Below are 22,467 nucleotides of genomic sequence, written 5' to 3'. Positions count from 1 at the left end.
AATTTTTATCATTGTCAGAAAAGTAGGAGTAAACCAGACTCCACCATGAAGTTATGAACATAAGGAGTCACCTTTTAAATTTAATATATATAAAAATATGGTAAATACAATAAAAAAAATGTTGCTTCTTTCATTCAGATGGAATTATTTTTCAACTCTATTCTGTTCCGCCAATGTGATTATGTGCTTGTAGTTTTTTTCTTCTTTTTAAATAATTTCTGCACCCAATGGTGGGACTCCAACTTAGGACCCTAAGGTCAAGAGTCACATGCTCTTCTGACTGAGTCAGCCATTCCTGTGCTTGTCATTTTATAAAAGGTTCTTATATCTGGTAATGCTGTATATGTTTTCTCATATTTTTAAAACTATTTTCTCATATACCTGTCTAAATTTCTGTATTTTAGAATACATCTGACAAAGCATAAAACTCATGAAATTTCTAAGTGATTTGAATACTTAGAGCTTTCTAAGAAGCACTCTCAAAGAGTGTCCCTCAAAAAGGATCCTTCAATGTTCTTCCCCACCATCCTGTACATACATGTTGCAGTATGCACCTAGTATACACCTATCAGTCTGCGTTCTACCTGTTATTCTTCTATTTCCTCCTACATGACTTTGGAAAACTACATGAAAAAAATCATCTCTTATCTCTTTATCCTTAGTGGCACATAATAATGTATATAAAAAAAGGAAGGCTGAATCAATGAATGAACACACCAAAGATACCACTTACATGAGTCAAACAAGCAATTAATGCTTGACACTATGTTAGGAGCTATAGGAAAAAAACACAGAAAGTAGAAAACACTGTCCTGCCTCCCAGGGAATCTAGATACTAGAAAGAAGGGAAGTTAAAGGGAGACTACTAAAACATAATTTTAGAGATTGTGTAGGATTATAACTGAACGATAATTATATTATCAATGTTATAAATTTAACAGAGTACAGAGAAGATGAATGCAGTAGGAGCTGTGAAAGACTTGGCACTTGAGATGGGCAGTAAAGCACTAACAGGATTTGGATAAGTAAGATACATTATATTCTTTAGGTAAAAACATGAACAAAGGCATGAAGTGGGAATTAGCATGATATATGGGAGTCATGTACCTATCTATTCTACAAACACACTCAACTACTGGTGCTGTAAAAGTTTTAGTCTACATAGAAAATAATTAAAATATTTTTACCTGGAGTTCTCCAAGTTTCTTGGACGTTGGTGAAACAATAGTAAAAAATCCACTGATGTGATGGGTTGGAGAAAGCTGGGCTAGTCCACTGATCTGAACTCTACCAATTGGAAGATGGTCAATTTTGGTGATTACTTCCAGCACCAGCACAGCCATATCTAATCAGAAACAATTACAAGATACACAGATATTTTTCATTTATTTTCTTTTCCTTTTTTTTTTTTAAATGGGCAGAGGGGCATACATCAGAAAACTTGTTTACTTAAAAAAATATATTTTATTTTCAAATAAAACACTACCTACCACATCAGTCTGGGGCTGGGCAAGAGTGAACCCATTATCAAAAGAATAAAGTTTTAGGGAAGAATGACAATTACCTCACAAAGAGAAAAAAAGATTACACTGATGTAATTAGCAATGATTACAGGGTGTGAGGAAGGCTTGTGTGTAGCTTGGCTGTTAAAGAGTGAGGTTCTCTCAACTTCCTTTTCAGTGTTTTGCTGTTTTTATATAAAAGAACCCAACTGTTTCCGCTTGCTGCAGCTTGCCTAGTCTAGAGGGATGGGATGGGTTCATCACCTGAAGCCTGGTGATGGCTTACTTGGGACTGGGGCCCATTGTTGGCTTTGCCAGGCTGGCCACAAGGCTGCTTCCTCATGGCTTCCAGAACGATGCACTTATTTTCTTTCACATAAAACATGCATACAGAAGAGTACATAAAAGAATAATAAACCAAATACCTACCACATAGCTTAAGAAATAGTTATATTTTCCCCAATTTTACAGTTAGAGCATACATCTTGTGAACTAATGTTTGATCTCTTGTGTCTTCATTTTCTAATAAACACGTCATATTCATGTCCACAGCTGGGCCTCACAGGGTTCACCTCATCCATCTCCTATTCAAATCCTACCTTCTACAAAGCTTCCTTCCTAAATAGATTTATAAAATGTGAATACTGACCCATTTGGTGGTTAACCCCTTCATTTTAATAACGGGAAAATAAAGACCCAGGAAGATGAAATCGCTTACTCAAATTCAAGCAGCCAATTAGTGCACAACACAAGTAGGATTCTCTGGGGCACCTGCGTGGCCCAGATGGTTAAACATCTATCTGCCTTTGGCTCTGGTCACTATCCTGGTATCCTCGGATCAAGCCCTGCATCGGGATCCCTGCTCAGTGGGGAGACTGGTTCTCTTTCTCCCTCTGCCCCTATCCCCCCGCTCATGCTCTCTCTGTACCTCTGTCTCAAATAAATAAATAAAATCTTTAAAAAAAAAAAAAAAATGAAACATCAAAAAAAAAAAAAAAAAAAAAAGGAAGTAGGATTCTAGTTTCCTAAGAACTTATGATAAACTTTGCTCTTAATAACTTCCTGGAATATTCGTATGATATTTACTACATGTGCCAAGTAATCAGACATTTAATTACTTACTGTCTGGCACTGTTTACTACTATATCATACATATAAGTTTTGTTTTTTTCAACTAATCTGTAAGTTCCTTTTGATCAGATATTGCATCTAGAGTTTCTTTATTCCCCACACTGCCCAAGACTTTATATTTTTACAAGATTCATACCTACAGTGTGCCAGGTAGTGGACCAATCACTTCACACAACTTTTTTCATTGAATCTTCTCAACAATTCCTACCGCTAGAGTTATTATCCCCCATTTAACTAACAGGACACCGAGGTTCCAAGATCTTAAGGAACATCTCTGCAGCACACAGCCATCCAATTCTGAAGCCAGAGTTCCAATTCAAGACTGACTTCAAAGCCCATGTTCTTCTCATTCAACCAAGCTGCTTCTTCATGAAAAAGCAAGGTGAAAGGGTAGCAATCTAATGCCATTTTACAGATGAGAAAAAAGGGGAGTCAGAAATGGGGAGGGACTTTCCCCAAATACTGCAACTGATAACATCAATCTCAAGTTCAAATACATTCTTTATTATACCACAAAATGCTCAAATAAATGTCTGATTTGTTGATCATATTAATAAATATCTTCTGTCTTACTGAAGAATTTTTATTTACTCTTCATTTGTTAAATTAGGTTTATAGTATCCAGAGTATATATGGGTATCCTATAATAGTAATTATCACTTCCTACTTAGTATTTTAACTAAACTTCTCTGTGAATTTAGTTAGAATTAGATACAATTCTGATTAAATTGGTTCACTTTCTAATTCCCCATAGTGCCTACAACACAATGACTATGAAATGCTAAGTGCTCACTATGTATCTTTTGAGAGACTGAATTTTTTGTTCTTTTTATCTTGAGGTTTTCAAAATTTCTTTGATAGAATATAACCTTCTTAAGGACAGTTTAACCTTTATTTCAACTCTGATTCTCTAATAGCTTTAGACCAACAATGTTTACATGCTACTTAATTTTACTGACTTGAACTGGATTGATTTGACAAATAACCCCACCATCCAAAATGTGTTTATGCAAAAACCTGATCCAAAGAGAGAAATACAGTACATTTAGAATGCTTTCCTTGAACAGAAATGAAGAAATCTTGACTCCTGGTTATTCTGTAAAGGGATCCTTCCCTGCTCTGAAAACCAGTATTACTAATCCACTAACCCACTCATTTAGCATGTGTTATCTTGCACTATTAGTAAAGTTTATATACACATGTACTATATGTAATGTGTGTGTATATATATATATACACACATTATACAAAAATTATATATCATACATATTATATATGAATTCTAACACATATATTTTTACATATACTTTTATATATGTAAATATATATTTACATACATAAATATTATATAGCGTATATATTATATAACATATATATATATTCTTTCTTTGAGCATAATGTAAGTCCCAGAGCAGAGACTACAGTTATTTCTTAAAGCAGCATGGTGTGGTGAAAGTGTGTGAGTTTCAGTGTCTGACAGAAATTGGTTCAAATCCAACTTTTGCCATTTCTCAACTATGTAACTTTAAAGAGTATTCATTTCATCTCTGAATCTGTTTCATTGCCTATAAAACAGAAAATGTCTTTCTTGCAGGGTTATTAAGTATTAGAAATAATATGCATCAACTGCTGGTACATAGTATACTCTCAATAAAAGGGCTATTATAAAACTTCTTTCACTCAATAGATAGTATGTACACAATAACACCCACTGCTAACAACATATTACATGTTTATTAGGCCTGAAGGTAAAATGATAAGACAGAAACATACCACTTAGATAAGAGGTAAACTGCTTTGGACCACAGCGAACAGCATAACGGGTAGTTGTTCTCACAGATTTTGGTTCAGTCTGCAGTGCGTCCCTAGGACAAAATAGGGTTCCATCTGATGTTTCTCCCCACCATCTCACTCGGACAAGTACACAAGTGGGAGGCTTTGCAATCTTCCATATGACTTTATTGACTGTAAGTTTCAGAAAGCAGCGTAGCTGGCCTTCAACAAGAGGTGGTAGGCTTGTAGACGGAGAAATGTCACTCAAACCTGTGGAGAAATCCAAAAACACTAGTCAAACTTTAAACTAAATATAGAAGAATAATCTGCTTTTTGAATGAGAATGCATTTTCATCTCTACAGAGAGATGTTTTATCTTATGTATTCTAATACATGAGAAGCAGATAGCAAAGCGGACCATATAATAACCTACCTGGTTACTTAAGTGACCTTGATAACTAATTAGTATTCAGGGTCTGATTCAGGTTTTTCTAAAACGTAATACCAACTTAAGATATGCTAAGACAAACTCCTCTTTAACTGAAAGATATAATTTCATGCACATTAAAACGATAAAACCTTATATTGTTGAAATGGCTAGAATTAAAAAGACAAGAAATAACAAGTGTTGGCAAGGATGTGGAGAAAAAAGAACCCTCATGCACCGCTGTTGGGAATGTAAACTGGTGCAGCTACTGTGAAAAACAGTAAGAATGTTCCTTAAAAAATAAAAAATACGGAGATGCAATGTGGGAGGTTTGGGGGGTAGGAAAAGAATAAATGAAACAAGATGGGACCGGGAGAGAGACAAACCATAAGAGACTCTTAATCTCACAAAACAAACTGAGGGTTGTCAGGGGGAGGTGGTTAGGGAGAGGGTGGTAGGTTTATGGACATTAGGGAGGGTATGTGCTATGGTGAGTGGTGTGAAGTGTATAAACCTGGCGATTCACAGGCCTGTACCCCTGGGGCTAATAATACATTATATATTAATTTTAAAATTAAAAAAATTAAAAATCACCCCTCTGATGAAAAATTAAGAATCACCCCATGATCCAATAATTTCCACTACTGGGTTATTTACCCAAAGAACAAAAAACACTAATTAGAAGAGATATATGCACTCCTATGTTTATTGCAGCATTATTTACAGTAGCCATGATGTGGAAGTAACCCATTGATAGATAAATGGATAAAAGAGATATGGTGTATGTACAAAATGGGATATTACTCAGCCATAAAAAAAGAACCAGATCTTGCCTTTCAAACAACATGGATGGACCTAGAGGGTATTATGCTAAGTGAAGTAAGTCAGACTGAGAAAGACAAATATATGAGTTCACTTACATGTGGAACCTAAACAAACAAAAAGTAGAAACAGACCCAAAAATATAAGGAAAAGCTGATGGTTGCCAGAGGGGAGAGGAGCAGGAGGACGGGAAAAATAGATGAAGGGGAGTGGGAGATAAAGCCCTCCAGTTATGGAATGAATAAGTCATGGGAATAAAACGTACAACGTAGGAATATAGTCAATGGTACTGTAATAGTGTTGTACGGGGACAGACAGTAGTTACACTTGTGGTGAGTGTAGTATAACATATAGATGTTTGGAATCACGATGTTGTACACCTGAAACTAACATAACATTGCATGTCAACTATACTTCAATTTAAAAAGATACCATTTCAAAAATATAAGCATAACAATAGAGTACATAGGTTTTTAAAAATCTCAGAAGTAGTTTAAATTTTACTTCCAAGTAGTGTTGTTTTTTATTATTGCAATGTCCAGGTTTGAAGATATGGTATCTTTACCTCCTACTTTAAAACCATCACCAAACATGAGACAGCAATGACTCCCTTCACTCAATGCTCAAATGATTTATAGCATATGACTCAGCATTCCAATAAAGACCACCTTAAATTGTGTATTTTCTTTCCTGCCAACATCATTCAGTCAATGAAAACAGACACCATCATCTTCAGATTCTGTCACCATTTTTTAGTACAGTACTGGGCTCAAAATATTTATTGACTTTTATAATATTTATTGGATTTCAGACAGATAATACATGTAAACAAGGCATTTAATCATGACTTTCTTTCTTCCTTTTTTTGTTTTAAAGATTTTATTTATATATTTGACAGAGAGAGAAAGAGATCACAAGGAGGCAGAGAGGCAGGCAGAGGGGGAGGGGGAATCAGGCTCCCCCCCTAGCTGAGAGCCCGATGTGGGGCTTGATCTCACGACCCTGGGATCATGACCCGAGCCGAAGGCAGAGGCCCAACCCATTGAGCCACCCAGGCGCCCCTAATCATGACTTTCTATAAAACTTTCCTTTAATGACCCAGACTATCTTCCACTTATAGTTATCTCCTAATCATGACTTAGAGAAGATTTAAGAAACTATATATATGAATATGAATATTATTCACTCACATAAAATAATGAAATCTTGCCCTTTGCAACAACATGGCTGGAGCTAGAGCGTATAATGCTAAGTGAAATAAATCAGAGGACGACAAATACCATATGATTTCACTCATGTGGAATTTAAGAAACAAAACAAATGAACAAAGAAAATAAAAAAGAGAGAGACAAACCAAGAAATAGACTCTTAACTATAGAGAACAAGCTGATGGTTACCAGGAGAGAGGCTGGGGGTTGGGTTGAGTGAAATAGGTGATGGGGATTAAAGTGCATACTTATGATGAGCACTGAGTAATGCATAGAATTGTTGAATCACTATACTGTACACCTAAAATTAATATAACACTATATGTTAGCTATACTGGAATGAAAAAAAAAAAAGGAAACCATTCCTATATTACACACATCTTTCTATTACTCTTACTTTTCCCTTGGAGAGTGATCATGCTCAATAGGAAGAAAATACATTGGAGTACATCAGATCAGGAGATCTATATACGTCAGTCTTTAGATTTGTAAAGCAAACACTTTCTCTGCTCTCTATAGTTCAAGATGACCCACCATAATCTTTATGGATAACTAGTTTTGATGTAAAAATAATACAGAGGTGTGTATATGAGCATTACAGCAAATATATATATATATGTGTGTGTGTATCACACACACAGATATATACACACATGGTACAGCAAGAAGGAGATTCTTACATTATTTCTATTTTTATTTTCCTCCTATAAACCAAATATGCTTGACTGGTTTGGTATAGGAAGCACCAGCATCGAACATACCCATGCTTCCATTTCATATCCTCCCATCATTCCTGGCCGGAAAGGTACTGCCTCAAAACTGCCTTAATTATCTTTAAATGGCTTGGATAAGATTTACTTCCAGACTGTAGATTCTGTCTCAATCCAATGACCTAATGTACTATCACTATTCTTAATACCAATTTACCTGTAATGTAAAAAGGCAAAGTCACACAAAATTTGTTTGTTTGTTGTTTGGAGGCAGCCCTATAAAGATTCAATTTCCAGTTTCCTGATTTGTCCTGGGTTACCAGGGCAACTGTTCTCTCTGCAGCTAACATTTCCCTGCTCTTCTGGAGAGCATGTTTCTCCTTAAGCCTACTATTCTGATAAGGTCCTCTTGCTACACACTCTTTTATCCTCTCAAATCCTTCAGAGATCCTCATGCCTTCACCCCCACTCCAACACCACCACACCCTGTCACTCCCCACTCTTTCTTCCTCTCTCCTCCACAACTATCTTTTCCAACTCCTGCCTGTAGCCCTTCATTCTTCACGATTGTCTTATGTTTGACCCATTCAGTCACTTACCGACTCCTGCTTTATGCTAGCTCTTAGGGTTTCAGTAATGTATAAAATATGATCCTTGACTATTATAATTATTGATATACCACCTTTCCAACTTATGTGTCTTCCACATAAGCTGTGGAACTCCACAAAGGTATACCTTCCCACACACAAACACACATTTGTTATCAAAAACACCTCAGGGACACCTTGGTGGCTCAGTGTGTTAAGCATGCCTTCAGCTGGGGTCATGATCCCAAGGTCTTGGGATGGACCCCGCATCAGTCTTCTTGCTCAGCCGGGAGCCTGCTTCTTCCTTGGCCTGCCACCCCAGCCCCCGGTACTCTCAGACTCTCTTTCTTCCTCTCTCTGGTAAATAAATAATCTTTAAAGCAAACAAACAGTCCTAAGTCATAGAGATGTAACGTACCACAGAGTGACTATAGTTACTGATGTACTGTATATTTGAAAGCTGCTAAAAGAGAGCACCTGGGTGCCTCAGTTGGTTAAGGGACTGCCTTCAGCTCAGGTTATGATCCTGGGGTCTCAAGATTGAGTCCCATACCAGGCTCCCTACTCAGCAGGGAGTCTGCTTCTCCCTCTCACCCTCCTCCTCCCCTGGTCTCTCTTTTTGTCTCATAAATAAATAAAATCTTAAACAAAAATTGCTAGAAGAGTCTTAAAAATTTTCATGAGGGGCAACTAGGTGGCTCAGTTAAGCATCTGCCTTGAGCTCAGGTCACGATCTTGACAGTACTGGGACTGAGTCCCACAACGGGCTCCCTCCTCAGCGGAGAGCCTGCTTCTCCCTCTGCCTCGATCTGTCTCTGGTGAATAAATAAAAACTTTAAAAAATTTTTCATGACAAGAAAAAAATTTTTTAGTGATTGGTGATGGATGCTAACTAGACTTACTGTGGTGCTCATTTTGCAATATATAGGAATATTCAATGATGCTGTACAACCTAAAGCTAAGACAATGTTATATGTCGAGTATATCTCACTCCAAAAAGTTAAAAAATTCCTGGTAATTTTTTTTAATTCCCTTTCTTTACAAACGTTCTGCCTGCACCCTTTTAGCCCTTACCTTGCCCCATTTACTTGCCCGTTTTGTGACCCCACCTCAGCCCCTATTTCCTTTCCAACCGTTGGAGAGCCAAGTGCCTTCTCTTCCAACCCTTTGATTCCTTGGTTGTTTCCCACTTTCTTCCATTCTCCCGGCTTATTTTACAGGCGCGTGTGGGAGTCTTCTAGAATTCCTCACACTTTGCTCCCTTAACTCTGCTCCTTACTCTTTCCTCGACCTTTGGTCGCTCAGTTTACCTCTTTTCTTGCGGCCTCGGACGCCCACAGGCCCCTGGCCTTTTCGTTGTTTCATGACGAGCCAGAGCTTTTCTTCACCAACTGAGTTCCCGCTCCAGCACCTAAGCTGTAGCCTCCCGCCATCCCTTCCCAAGGCGCCTGCGTTCCCCGGCAACCGGAGCCGCCGGGCAACCTGGGAAGCAGGAAGAAGGGGCTCTTCCGGTAACAGTCTGCGAGAAGCGGTGAGAAGAAAAGGCGCCAAGACTTCTTCCCGCAAATAGACTACAACACCCAGCAAGCTCTGCTAAACTACCTCTGCGAGATTTGACGCTATCGCCTCCAGCTGCGCAAGCGCAAAGGGATACGCCCTTTGAGGACTTCATTGCCCAGGGTGCATTGCCTTTAGGAGCGCTTGTCTTTCCGGCGAGGGTCGATGAGGTCTCCGCTTGGGGTCCGAGAGATCCGTAAACTCCGTTACCCAGCTTCCTTTGTGGAGGGCTGTTGCGCACTTCCGGTGGAAGCGCTGAGGAGAGAAGGTGGAGTTTACGGAGCCGGTGGGCGGTGGGCGGTGCTGCCGGTAGCTGGGTGCTGTCCAAAGGCACTGGGCGTCGGTAGGGGAGCGAGCTGTGACCGGCTGGGCCGCACTTAGCGTGGGACGAAGCTTAGGCTACTGTTTGATTACCTGAGGCCTTCCCCTCATGTCGGCCCTCGAGAAGAGCATGCACCTCGGCCGTCTGCCCTCTCGCCCACCTCTCCCCGGCAGCGGGGGCAGTCAGAGCGGAGCCAAGATGCGAATGGGGTACGTGACCCATACCCCTTCCAGGGGCCGGCCATTGGAGAATGGTGTCTCTGGGCGTGTAGAGCTGCACGTCAAGGGAAGCTAAGGATGGGAGAGAGTATTGGCGGCGGCCTGGAGACGTTTAGATGGTGTTGTAGGCGGATTTGGGAACTAGGGGAGGCGCCAAGTCAATGGAAATTGGAGGACAAATAGTATTGAAGGAAGGAGGGAATGAGGCAAAGACTGAGAAAGCTGAGAGGATTGTTTAAGAGAAGTAGGCACCTTCAGAATAAGTGATGGAGAAGGTTTGAGGAAAGGTAGTAGAGGTAACAAAAATCGGGAATATCTGTCGGGGAGGATTGAGGGACATGGGGAATGACTGAGAAAAGTTGAGGGGAATTAGGGGAACAACTAGGGAAAGATTTGGGAGTAGTAAAAAGACTAAAAGAACTAGATATTAGAAAAGCAGAGGGAGGGAGGCCTGCCTGGGTGGTTCAGTTGGTTAAGGGTCTTCCTTCGCTCAGGTCATGATCCCAGGATCTTGGGATGGAGCCCCATTTGGTGCTTTCTGCTCAGCCAGAGCCTGCTTCTCCCTCTCCCTGCTGCTACCCCTGCTTGTACTCTCTGTCAAATAAATAAGATTAAAAAACAAAACAAAAGCAAAAACCTCTTAAAAAAAAAAAAGAAAAGAAAAGAAAGGCTGAGGGAATTGAGAACATCTGAGGCAGGGTTGAAGGAAAGAAAACTAGGGAGCAGAAGGTTCTAGAGAGAGTTCCTAGGGGTGTTAAGAGACAGATTCAGGGAGTGAGGGGATGATTAAGAGATTAGGTCTCTTAGGGGAGACCTGAGAAATTTTGAAAACAGGGCTGAGGAAGATGGAGAATATAGCTAAGTAGACTGTTAAGGGTAATTGGAACGTGCTAAGAAGTGAGGGTAGGGAGTAAGGGGAGGAGTGATGAGGTGGTTAGAGAGTGACCATGGGCTCTAGAGATGGAGAAAAGACTGAGAACAGGGTTTTGTGAATGAAAGTGCTGCAGAGGTAAGGTAGGGGAAGCTTAAAGAGGGTATTTGGGCAGTTGATTTTGCCAGGTAAAGTCTGATGGAAGGTATATACTGGTTTAAGAAGACTCAGAATTAATGAAGCATTCAGAGTAGCCAGCTAAAATGTTTTAGGGAAAACCATTTACTAGGAAAGGAGGAATTGTGTTGAAGAGATAGATTTGGGGAATTTAGGTTGTTGAATGGCTTGTGCCAGATTAGGGGGTACTCAGGTATAGGAGAGAAGGGTATGAATTGATCATGGGAGAGGTAACTACTAGGAAGCAGAGGGAATTGAATAGGCAGGTTTTTTTGAGGGGTATTTTTAGTATCAAGTGGTATTCTGAAGACTAGTAACTGTAAAGAGAAAAGGGATAGGAAGAATACGTATGAGGTAGTTAAAAGGGTGTGTTTGGAATTCTGGAGATGGGTTGATATACTTGGAATAAAGACAAGAAGTACTATGTACAAAACTGATAAAAAAGGAGATGAGGACAAGAGATGCAGTACTATGAAAGAAGGTCCTTGGAATAAAGAGAAAGAAGACTCCCATAAATTAAAACAGTAGGGTAGAAAGGTGGTGAGAATTGAGGGGGCTAGGTTTGAAAAAAACCATGGGAGGAAATTAAGGATTGGAGACCTATGACACACAGTAGAAAGGTGAGAAAATCTTAACAGAAGATAGGTGCTGGATGCACAACAGAAAGAAATAGTAGAAGGCCTCATACAAGGTGTAAAATGGAGATTGTTTTGGCTTTAGACGACAGAAAGGTAAGACTGTAACAGGAATAAGAAGGATCTGGAAACTGATCCATGATAGATTATTTGGAAAAATTAACCCGGAGTATAAAAATAAATGTACCATTTATTATTGGTATGTTTCTTAATTGCTGCCTTTCTTAAACTAAAATTTGGTCCTTTAGTATACCAGCACTCTTCTGTAAAAATATATAAATATAAAAATATTAACTTTTTAATAACTATATATGCTACAGCTAAGTTTAGAGCTCAGCTTCCCGCTTTGTTGAAACAAGTTCTCTGATGATAAGAACTGAAAAGAAAAATACTAAGAGAAAATGAATAAAAAATCTGCTTATTAGAAGATTGTATGACTGTTGGTAACTTACCCTCTTAAACAGATGCTTTGGTCTTCTTTGTTAACTGCTTATCCTAGAAAATAAAGCTCCTCAGGGAAATCCTTCTTTATAATATTGTGAAGAGAAGAGCTATGTTGGTGAATTTTATTAAAGTGGCTTGTTTTCATAGATTTTTCTTTTCTGTTTCTTTATTGGAACATTGGCAGGCCTCAGCTGAATCTAAAGTTAGTGGTAATACAGACTCTCTCCCTGCCCTAGAAAGAGAGCTTTCATTTGAAATGATCTCATGGCACTATGGTAAGAAAACCATTCAGAGAATTCTGTATTCTCTAAGGTAAAAACTGAGAGGCAGGGGACAATATTTTTTGTTAATAAATAAGAAAACAAACTCAGGGTGCCTGGGTGGTGCAGTTGGTTAAGTGTCCAACTCTTGGTTTCAGCTCAGGTTGTGATTTCAGGGTCCTAGATGGAGCCCCAAGTTGGGCTCCACGCTCATTGTGGAGTCTACTTGAGATTCTCTTTCCCTCTACCCCTTTTGTTTGTTTGCACTCTCTCTCTAAAATAAATAACTAAGTCTTTAAAGAAAAAAAAGAAAGAAAGATCAAGTCTTCTTCATACTAAGGCAGTAGAACATTAATGGTAGGGCCGCTAACAACTAAGACTTGAGTCTCTGAGACCCGTTATGTTTTTTGGATTCATAGTTGTTATCCTGGCCATACTTAATTTTGAGTCATGCATCTTATTTCTTTCCAAATACACTAACATTCAGCCTTTTGCTTTTGCTGAGTCTTGATTTATGAAGTCTCACTTTAACCAATTTTAAAGCATCCTTCTTTATTTCTTCTTCTGTTCATTCATTTCATTTTTCTTATCTATGCATCTTTTTCCATTCTCCCATCTATCTCTTACTTCAAGTTGGACCTGTTCCTTTGGCAATCTCTTACATGACTTACTCTTTCAACTCTTTCAATTCATAATCTCTGGCCTTTTAATTTCACTAAGCCTTATTTAAATGTGTTTGCATATTCAGGATGGTATTGAGTTTATGATTTTTCTTGAGTTTCCATAATTCAGTTTTTCAAATTAGACTTAAGTAATTCCAGAATATTTCTAGATAATGTAGTAATAACAATTACTTTCTTTTTCCAGGTAGGTTACTTTGTGCCAGTCATTGTGGTAATAGCTTTATTATGTATGTTACTTAATTTAATCTGCTCACAGCCTTGGAAGGTAGATATTTCTCTGCATTTATTAGTAAGGAAATTCAGACTTGAGATTAAAGGTCACCCAACTAATATGTGGCAGAACCAGGATTAAATTTATGTTTAGTCTCAAAACACTACACTTGTGTTTTGGGTAAGGCCTGAAATCCTGGTTTCACTATTCCTTGATAGAATCCAGTAGATGATGTCAAAAACAGTGATTTTGACCTTTTTTTATTATAGATTTTGGAGCTGCTTTGGTTTGTGATTCCTACTTGTAACTGGTATCTTAATCTGTTAGCGTTGCAGTAACAAAAACACCATAGATTGGGTGGCTTGTAAACAACAGAAATGTTATTTCTCACATTTCTGGAGGCTGGGAAATCCAAGATCAAGCTGCTGAAAGATTCCGTGTCCAGTGGGGACCACATGCTGGTTCATAGATGGCAGTCGTCTTGATCTGTCCTCACATGGCAGAAGGAGGAAGGAAGCTCTGTGGCATCTGTTTTCTAAGGGCATTCACTAATCCCAGTCTTGAAGGTTATACTCTCATGATCTCATCACCTCCCAAGGCCCCACTTCCAAATACCATGACATTAAACGTTAAGATTTATCAAGAATTTGGAGTTGGAGGGGTGGGATGGAGGATCACAACCATTTAGTCTACAGCACCTGAGTGTGCTTGAGAGGAGTATGTTTTGAAAATCACTGCTTTAGTACATGTTACCATTAGAGAGACTATAGAGATTTTTAAAACCTTTCATTTTCAACATGTTTTTGGTTTATCAATAGTACTACATTTTGTAATCTCTTAACATTTCTACAGTACTTTAACTGGAAGATATATTAGTGACTTTCTATATTATTTTATGAGCTATATTAAGGCAGGGATTAATATTTTCTCTTAATGAGAAAATGAAAATGTTCTTTGACTTGCCTAAAAACACAGAATCATCAAATGGCAGAAACAGGATTAAAACCCAGACTTCAGATTTTTAGTCCATGGTTGCTCTTGTAATATCTTGGTGTAGAAATTGTTGTTTAAAGTGATATAGATCTTTTAAAAAAATGATGATAAAGATCTGAGTTTGAAGTCCAGCTTGTGTATTTACTTTGGTCAAGTCATTTAACCTCACATAGTCTTTGTTTTCTTTTAATTTCTGCTTTCTTTAGAGTTCTGTGAGAATGAAATAATACATGCAAAGCACTTAATGCTTCCTGACACACAAGCTCTTAAGGAATGACAACTGATGAATTATTTTATATTGAGAATGGTGAAAAAGACTTATTCTTTATAAGGTAGAAGCTATCCTTTCAATTTCTTAAAATGTCAGCTTTTTCCCTGTAAACTATATATTACTCATATCTGATTAGATAGTCCTTCATTCAATGTCTTAAGTTTATAATGGATATCAGGCCTCTTAGGAAACCTTTAAGGAGCTATTCAACAAATGGAGAAATAAAGGACAAAAAAGTGACTTGCTCAAGCTCATATATTGAGTTACAAATCCTAGCATCTCTGTTTTTGTTGCTTATTATGTTTTTAAATATTAAAGTTGTTATTAAAATCAGTAAATTTATTGGTAAACTTATTAGGTTTTTAAAAATTAAATTTCACATACCATAGAATTCACCCTTTCAGAGTATATGCTTCAATGGTTTTTAGTATATTTATGGTTGTACAGTCATTGTCACTAATTTTAGGATATTCTCATTATCTCATAAAGAAACTACTTACCTGCTAGCAGTTATTTCTCCCTCCCCCGTCCCCTGGGAACCACTAATCTATTTTCTGACTTCAAAGATTTGCCTGTTCTGGAGATTTCATGTAAATGAAATCATGCAGTAGGTGGCCTTTTGTGATTGGCTTCTTTCATTTAATACAATGTTTTCAGGATTCATCCATGTTGTATCATGTTATCAGTACATCATACCTTTTTATTACTGAATGACATTCCATTGTGTAGATATACCACATTTTAATTAACTTGTTTATCAGTTGCTGAACACTTGGGTTGTTTCCATTTTTTTGCTTTTATAAATAATGCTGCTATAAACATTCACATACAAATCTTTCTGTGGAAATATATTTGGATTTCCCTTGGGTAAATACCTAAGAATGGAATTGCTGGGTCATATGGTAAATTATATATAGTTTTTTAAGAAATTTGCCAAACTGTTTTCCAAAGTTGCTCTTTGAAGCTCTGTGTATTCAGGATATTTCTTCTTTATAAATCTTAAAAATATTTTTCCAACTTGGTTTTCTACTTTGCTTACAATATATTTTGCTATGTAAAACGTTTTGTTTTTATTTATTCTTTTTTTCTTTTTTTTAAGAGAGGGTTTTGGGGTGGGGCAGAGGGAGAGGGAGAGAGAATCCTAAGCAGGTTTCGTGCCCAGTGCAGGGCCCAACAAGGGACTTGATCTTAACGACCCTGAGATTATGATCTGAGCTGAAATCAAGAGTCAGATGCTTAACTGACTGAAATACCCAGGCACACCAAAAGTTTTGGTAGATCTTAACGTACTCAAATTTAACGTATGTTGCTTCTGGATTTTGAATTGCAGAAAGACATTTACTTCTCCCAGGTTATAAAGGAATTCATGTATTTTTTTCCCCAGGAACTGTATGGTTCCTCTTTTTTTTTTTAAGATTTTATTTATTTATTTGACAGACAGAGATCACAAGTAGGCAGAGAGGCAGGCAGAGAGAGAAAGAAGAAGCAGGCTCTCCGAAGAGTAGAGAGCCCGATGCAGGGCTCGATCCCAGGACTCTGGGATCATGACCTGAGCCAAAGACAGAGGCCTTAACCCACTGAGCCACCCAGGCGCCCCTATGGTTCCTTTTTTTAAACACCTGTTTTAAGTTTATCTTGATGTGCAAAGTGAGGAACCAATTCAGTTTTGTCTTTGCCCACAGATTATCCAATTGTTGTAACACCATTTATTAAAAAGTCTTTTTCCCATTATATGAGTTTTACCTCAATAAAAATTAGTCTTTTCCCCTGGATTAAAATGATCTCAGGGTCCTGGGATCAAGCCCCGAGTTGGGCTCTCTGCTCAACGGAGAGTCTGCTTCTTCCTCTCCCTCCACCTCTCCCCCCTGCTCCTGCACTCTCTCTCTCTCTCTCTCTCAAATAAATGAAATTGTTTTTAAAACATGATGCCTTGGGACACCTCAGTCAGTTAAGCATCTACCTTCAGCTCAGGTCGTGATCCCAAGGTCCTGGGATCAAGCCCTGCATCGGGTTCCCTGCGCAGTGGGGAGTCTTCTTCTCCCTCTCTGCCCCTCTCTCCATGCTTGTGCGCACTCACTCTCTCTCTCAAGTAAATAAGTAAAATCTTTTTTAAAAAATGATGCCTTTATCATGTACCAAATTTTCACATAGATTTGGATCTGTGAAGTTTCTTTTCCCATTGGCCTGCCTTCTTACTGATGTGCCACTACTACACTTTAATTACAGAGGCATTTTATTTTATTTTTTAAGATTTTATTTATTTATTTGACAGAGAGAGATGGCAAGAGAGGGTACACAAGCAGGGGGAGTGGGAGAAACAGGCTCTCCACTGAGCAGGGAACCTGTTATGGGGCTAGATCCCTGGATCCTGGGATCATGACCTGAGCCAAAGGCAGACGCCTTACCGATTGATCCACCAAGGCGCCCCTACAGAGGCATTTTAAATATGTTTTAGTAGGTGGTAGAGTCTTTTTTAAGATTTTCCTGGTTATTTGTTTATTCTTACAAATAAACTTTTTTTTTTTTTTTAAATATGGTTGACATACAATGTTATGTTTGTTTCAGGTGTAAAACATAGTGATTCCACAAGTCTATACTTTATCCTGTGCTAACCACAAGTGCAGCTACCATCAGTCACCATCCAATGCTATTGCAATACCATTGCCTATATTCCCTATGCTATACCTCTTACTCCCTGTGACATATCCATTCTGTTAACTGGAAGCCTGTATCTCCCCATTCCTCACCCCCGTTTTTGCCCATTCCCCCATTCCCCTCTTCCAGCAACCATCAGTTTGTTCTCTGTATTTATGAGTCTTTTTCTGCTTCTTGTTTGTTAATTCATTTGTTTTATTTTTTAGTTTCCACCTATAAGTGAAATCATGTGGTATTTGTCTCTCTGTCTTATTTATTTCACTTAGCATAATACTCTCTAGGTCCAATCATGTTGTTAGCAAATGGCAAGATCACATTCTTTTTATGGCTGAAAATACACAAATAAACTTTATAATCAAACTAGTACCAGAAAAAAAGTACTAACAGTATTTTTATTGGGATTACATTAAATATCTAAGTTAACTTAGAATAAACATTTTTATGATGTTGAGTCTTTTTTGAGGATGTGTATGAATCCTTTTTGAAGGAAAAATATTTCAGATGCCTAGTATTGGCCTAAGTTATATTTAATGTAGTATCACTTAATTATGTACACTATAAAACTAAGGGATAAATTCTTTATGTATAAGTAAACATATTATTCTTATATAATTAAAAAACTCAATAGATATACTATTTAAGTGCAGTTAGACCTACAAAACTCTCCAAATTCAAATTAGCAGTATTACATTAATGTGAAATAATTGTATTTGCTGTTAACAACTTACTGAGCTTTAAGATTTTATTTACTCATTTGACAGGCAGAGATCACAGGTAGGCAGAGAGGCAGGCAGAGAGAGAGGAAGGGAAGCAGGCTCCCCGCTGAGCAGAGAGTCCGATGGGCTCGATCCCAGGACCCTGAGATCATGACCTGAGCCGAAGGCAGAAGCCCAACCCACTGAGCCACTCAGGCGCCCCCTTACTGTGCTTTAAACCAAAAGGAAATAGGAAATTCCAGAGTTGATTTAGTCATTCAACTATATTAAGGACCCTGTGCATCCTTAATTTTGCCATCCTTAGGAATGTTGGATTTTCCTTTTCTTGCTTATCACCTTTTGGTTGTGAGATGGCTGCTGCAACTCAACTTTCATCTTACCTTTATTCCATCTTTCCAAATAAAAAGGAAGGAACAGAAGAAAAGGCCTTTTGCTAGATAAGCTTGTCTTTTTTTCATTCCCCCCCCCCTTTTTTTTCTTTTCTTTGTTTTCTGGAAAGGTAAATTTCCCAGCCAGTTTTTCCCTTAATTTTCATTGTCCAGAACTGGTTTACATGTGCATCCTAAGACCAATCACTGGCAGTAGGGAATGAAATTACTATGACTGGTTTAGACCGATTCTCATTAATTCCCTTGGGGTGGAGGAAAGATAACCAAATATCTCTACTAGCTACTAAAACAATCTGGAATTCTGCTAGCAAATAGAGAGTGGTGAGAAGTGAAGGAATGTCTAGAGTAGACAGTAAAGGACATGTATTCCAAGCCCTGATGTTAGCAAATGGGGGGGGAGACTTATCTTTTGACCGCACATTCTCCACTGTTTTCACTGCAGCACAGATATAGAAAGTAATAGATCTCTTTCTCTCCCCCTTTTCTCCCTTTCCACCTTGTGCCAGGGTTGAGCCCCTTGACCTGAGCACTTCTGAGTAAATATCCTTTTTTCCATGGTTGCTAGACTTATTACTAGCAAATCTGTTGTTTCTTAGTGTCTGCAAAATTGGATAATTGGTTTGTTTTTAAATGTAATGAGCCCTCCTTTATGTGTTGCTTGATGTCAGATTTGAGAAAACACTTCTGGTTGGCTAGGAAAAATTTATTCCTCAATGTCATAAATTAGTTTTTTTTTTTCTTTTAGAGAAGAAAGTTAATTAGTAGTGCTATTTAAGGAGTGGTCCAACTATATGCCACACTTAGCTGTTCTTCAAAATATAGTTTTGCCAATCCGTCCCAAGCACATACTACTAATAAATTTTGATAATTGAATGAGAGGGTATGCTGAGGGGTTGCCTGGATGGCACAGTTGATTAAGTGTCTGACTCTTGGTTTTGGCTCAGGTCCTGATCTCAGAATCGTGAGATCAAGCCCTACATTGGGCTCCACGCTCATTACAGAGTCTGCTTAAACACTCTCTCCCGCTCTCCTCTGCCCCACCACTCCACTCTTGAACACACATATGCCAAAAAAAAAAAAAAAAGAAAGAAAGAAAGAAAGAAAAGAAAAGAAGGAAGTTGTGTTGAAGAATCCAGTCATCCAAATCATAGGAGAGGGCTGAAGTTGTTTACTGTCACTCCTTTTCCACCATGCATCTATGTGTGTTCTTTGCTTTGGACTTTTTCTGGGTTTAAGTGGAAATCCTGTCTTTGTTGCTAATAAGCCTTGTGGCTCTGGTCAATTTATCTTTCCTTCTCTCGGGGACTCACTATGATGGTGTAATAGAAAGAGCACTTTGGAACCAGACATATACTTGAGTTTAATTCCAAGCTCCAGTGGTACTGAAAGTGGCTCTGGGCAAATCATTTTACATTTGAGTCTGTATTTCCTTGTCTTTAAAATGGGGAAACTTGGGCACCTGCGTGGCTCAGTGGGTTAAGCCTCTGCCTTCGGCTCAGGTCATGATCCCAGGGGCCTGGGATCGAGTCCCACATCGGGCTCTCTGCTCAGCGGGGAGCCTGCTTCTTCTCATCTCTCTCTGTCAAATAAATAAATTAAAAATAAATAAATAAATAGGAAAATTTTTCAGTTTGCTGAACTGAAAAATCTGTTTGACACATAATAGGCAGCTAATTAATTGTCCCCTTCCATAACACAAGATTTAGGTTAGATGATCTCTAATAATCTGATCCAGTATGTAGTTTTTAGAATCTTTACTCTGCTGCTTTAATAGCATGCCCTTATCACTAGTAATAAACACTCTAAACTACCACAACCCAGACAGCCATCTGGTTGCCTTCTTTCCATTCCCTTCAAAGTGTTCCTAATGAGGACTTTCTTTCTTTTTTTCTTTTCTTTTTTTTTTTTTTTAGCGCTGATGCCTTGATTTAAATAGCTCGCTGCAATTAAACTTCAGTATTTTGCCTCCACTGCAAGACTCCTAGACTAGAGAATTTGTGGCAACAGTGACTAGGACTGCTACTGTGCAGCTCATGACTCATTCATAACTCTCTTAACAGATTTAAGCAGCCTAGTCGATGTTGAGGTTATTATGCCTATTTAGACTTGAGACATTCACTTCAAAACATACAATTTTTCTTATTCCTTGTTCTCTAAATATGCAGGGAGAAATTTTCCTCCCTTCCTCCTCTTCTGCCCTACCCTTCCTTCTTCCCTGAGCAGTTAATGATATAATAATCCTGGTAGGCATCATCACATAGTAGGCAACAGCACAGCTATCCCCATAGCCTTCTGTAGTTTAACCCTTCTCTTTCTGACTTGTAATTTTTGCTTGACAGTCTACTCTTCAAGATGATGAACTTCTTAAGGCTAAAAGTTCTATCTTAATTTCCCTGGTTTCAAGCATGCTGGCTACTAAGTGCTGACCTATCCTAGACATATTTGGCCTCATTTTGCAAGAACAATCTTTTTCTTCACCAGTTCCATGAAGATGGCATAACTAAACTTGTATTCTCTTTCTTCTGAAAGCTGTTTCACTTCATGAAATAATGGAATCTATACTTTATTTCAACACCAGCACTTAGGCAAAGTGTGTTGTGAGTGCTTCCAAATACCTTGTCTTAATTTAAATTGAACATACTCATATGGTTGTAGCTCATGTCTACAATTAGTCTCTCTCTCTTTCTCTTTTTTTAAGATTTTATGCATTTATGTGTCAGAGAGAGAGAGCACAAGCAAGGGAAGCAGCAGGCAGAGGGAGAAACAGGCTCCTGCCGAGTAAGAAGCCCAATGTGGGACTGGATCCCAGGCCTCTGGGAGCCTGATCCGAAATGAAGGCAGACATCTAACTGACTGAGCCAGCCAGGCATCCCCAATTAGTCTGTTATATGTAAAGATTTATGCCTGGTTTTGATTTTATTTTATAGCAGTTTATCTCTTCTTTTGTGATTCCCCAAACCTCTTATTACTATAAGAGAACAAATGTCAATTAGCAATTATTTTTGGAAGGACCTGCATTTTATAGGATTGGGTTTTTCTGCCCTTGCTTGGTTTATCCCTTGTTCTCTAAGGGTGAAGACTATTTTCCAAGGAGATGATACCTGTACATTGGTAACTCTAACAAGTATAGGGATCAGAGCAGGCAGTCTACTGTTAAAAGCTCTCCATAAAAGCTCAACATTCATGTTCCAGGCAATGGCAGTTCCCTAAATGTTTCTTGGCACCTACTAGCTTATTAACTAACTTACTAACTGCCAAGTTTATTGTACTTGCAATGCCTCCCATTTCACTTTCCTACAAAACCCATGAAGCTCTTTCAGACTATTCTAGCTCATTCACTTGTTCTATCCCTCCTCTGAGCTCTATTACACTTTTTGTCATTTCCACTCACTTATCAATTATTGTGCATTACTACTTGGTATCGCATTTTTAAAAATGTTATATTAAATAAATCTATCAATTTTTATGGTACTTTGGCAATTACCATAATTATACTAATTTATATTTTATGGAAAATTTTTAAAGTTACCCCTAAAATGGAAGGTCTGGAGTGCAGGAGCCTCTGTTTTCATTTCTTTGCATTTCTAGAGTAGCATAGTTAATGTTTTTGTCAGTTTTCACTTAATGGACATGTGGCACACAACATTCATTTAAAATGAGATCCTAAATCTTTTCCTGACCATTCATCCTGAAGTAGATCTTTCCATTTTCTGTCCTTTTGTAAGACCTATCATTTATACCAGAGGTTGGCAAACTTTCCTGTAAAGGGCCAGATAGTAACCATTTTATGGTTTGCGGTACAGTTTCTATAACAGCTCCTCAACTCTGCTGAGTATGGTGAAAGCAGCCATGGACAATATGTAATTGAATGTGATTGTGTTCTAACAATATTTTTTCTGTGGACA

The 22,467-nt window shown here is 38.2% G+C and overlaps 2 protein-coding genes across 13 annotated transcripts in view; one reads left to right on the top strand and one right to left on the bottom strand.

Annotated features, from left to right (window-relative positions):
• Positions 1-9,916, bottom strand: part of C2CD3 (C2 domain containing 3 centriole elongation regulator) — a 146,818-nt gene extending 136,902 nt beyond the window's left edge. For 8 of the 10 annotated variants that reach the window (XM_032358935.1, XM_032358937.1, XM_032358931.1 and 5 more), the window contains exons 1-3: positions 9,763-9,916; positions 4,407-4,676; positions 1,188-1,345 (exon numbers count right to left, since the gene is read on the bottom strand). In XM_032358935.1, coding sequence (XP_032214826.1) covers positions 1,188-1,345; positions 4,407-4,676; positions 9,763-9,832 — 498 coding nt within the window. In that variant the 5' untranslated portion in view covers positions 9,833-9,916. The other 2 variants (XM_032358933.1, XM_032358941.1) reach the window with 1 other exon arrangement.
• Positions 9,917-9,974: 58 nt separating this feature from the next.
• PPME1 (protein phosphatase methylesterase 1) overlaps positions 9,975-22,467 on the top strand; it is a 60,650-nt gene continuing 48,157 nt past the window's right edge. The window contains exons 1-2 of one of the 3 annotated variants that reach the window (XM_032358943.1): positions 10,159-10,248; positions 14,738-14,863. In XM_032358943.1, the coding sequence (XP_032214834.1) occupies positions 14,805-14,863 (59 nt within the window). In that variant the 5' untranslated portion in view covers positions 10,159-10,248; positions 14,738-14,804. Of the gene's footprint in view, positions 10,249-14,737; positions 14,864-22,467 lie in introns of all 3 variants that reach the window. The other 2 variants (XM_032358942.1, XM_032358945.1) reach the window with 2 other exon arrangements.

Source organism: Mustela erminea, chromosome 9 (genome assembly GCF_009829155.1).
Source record: "Mustela erminea isolate mMusErm1 chromosome 9, mMusErm1.Pri, whole genome shotgun sequence".
Lineage (NCBI taxonomy): Eukaryota > Metazoa > Chordata > Mammalia > Carnivora > Mustelidae > Mustela > Mustela erminea.
The sequence above is the reverse complement of the archived record's forward strand: the minus strand, read 5'-3'. Positions and strand labels throughout refer to the sequence as shown.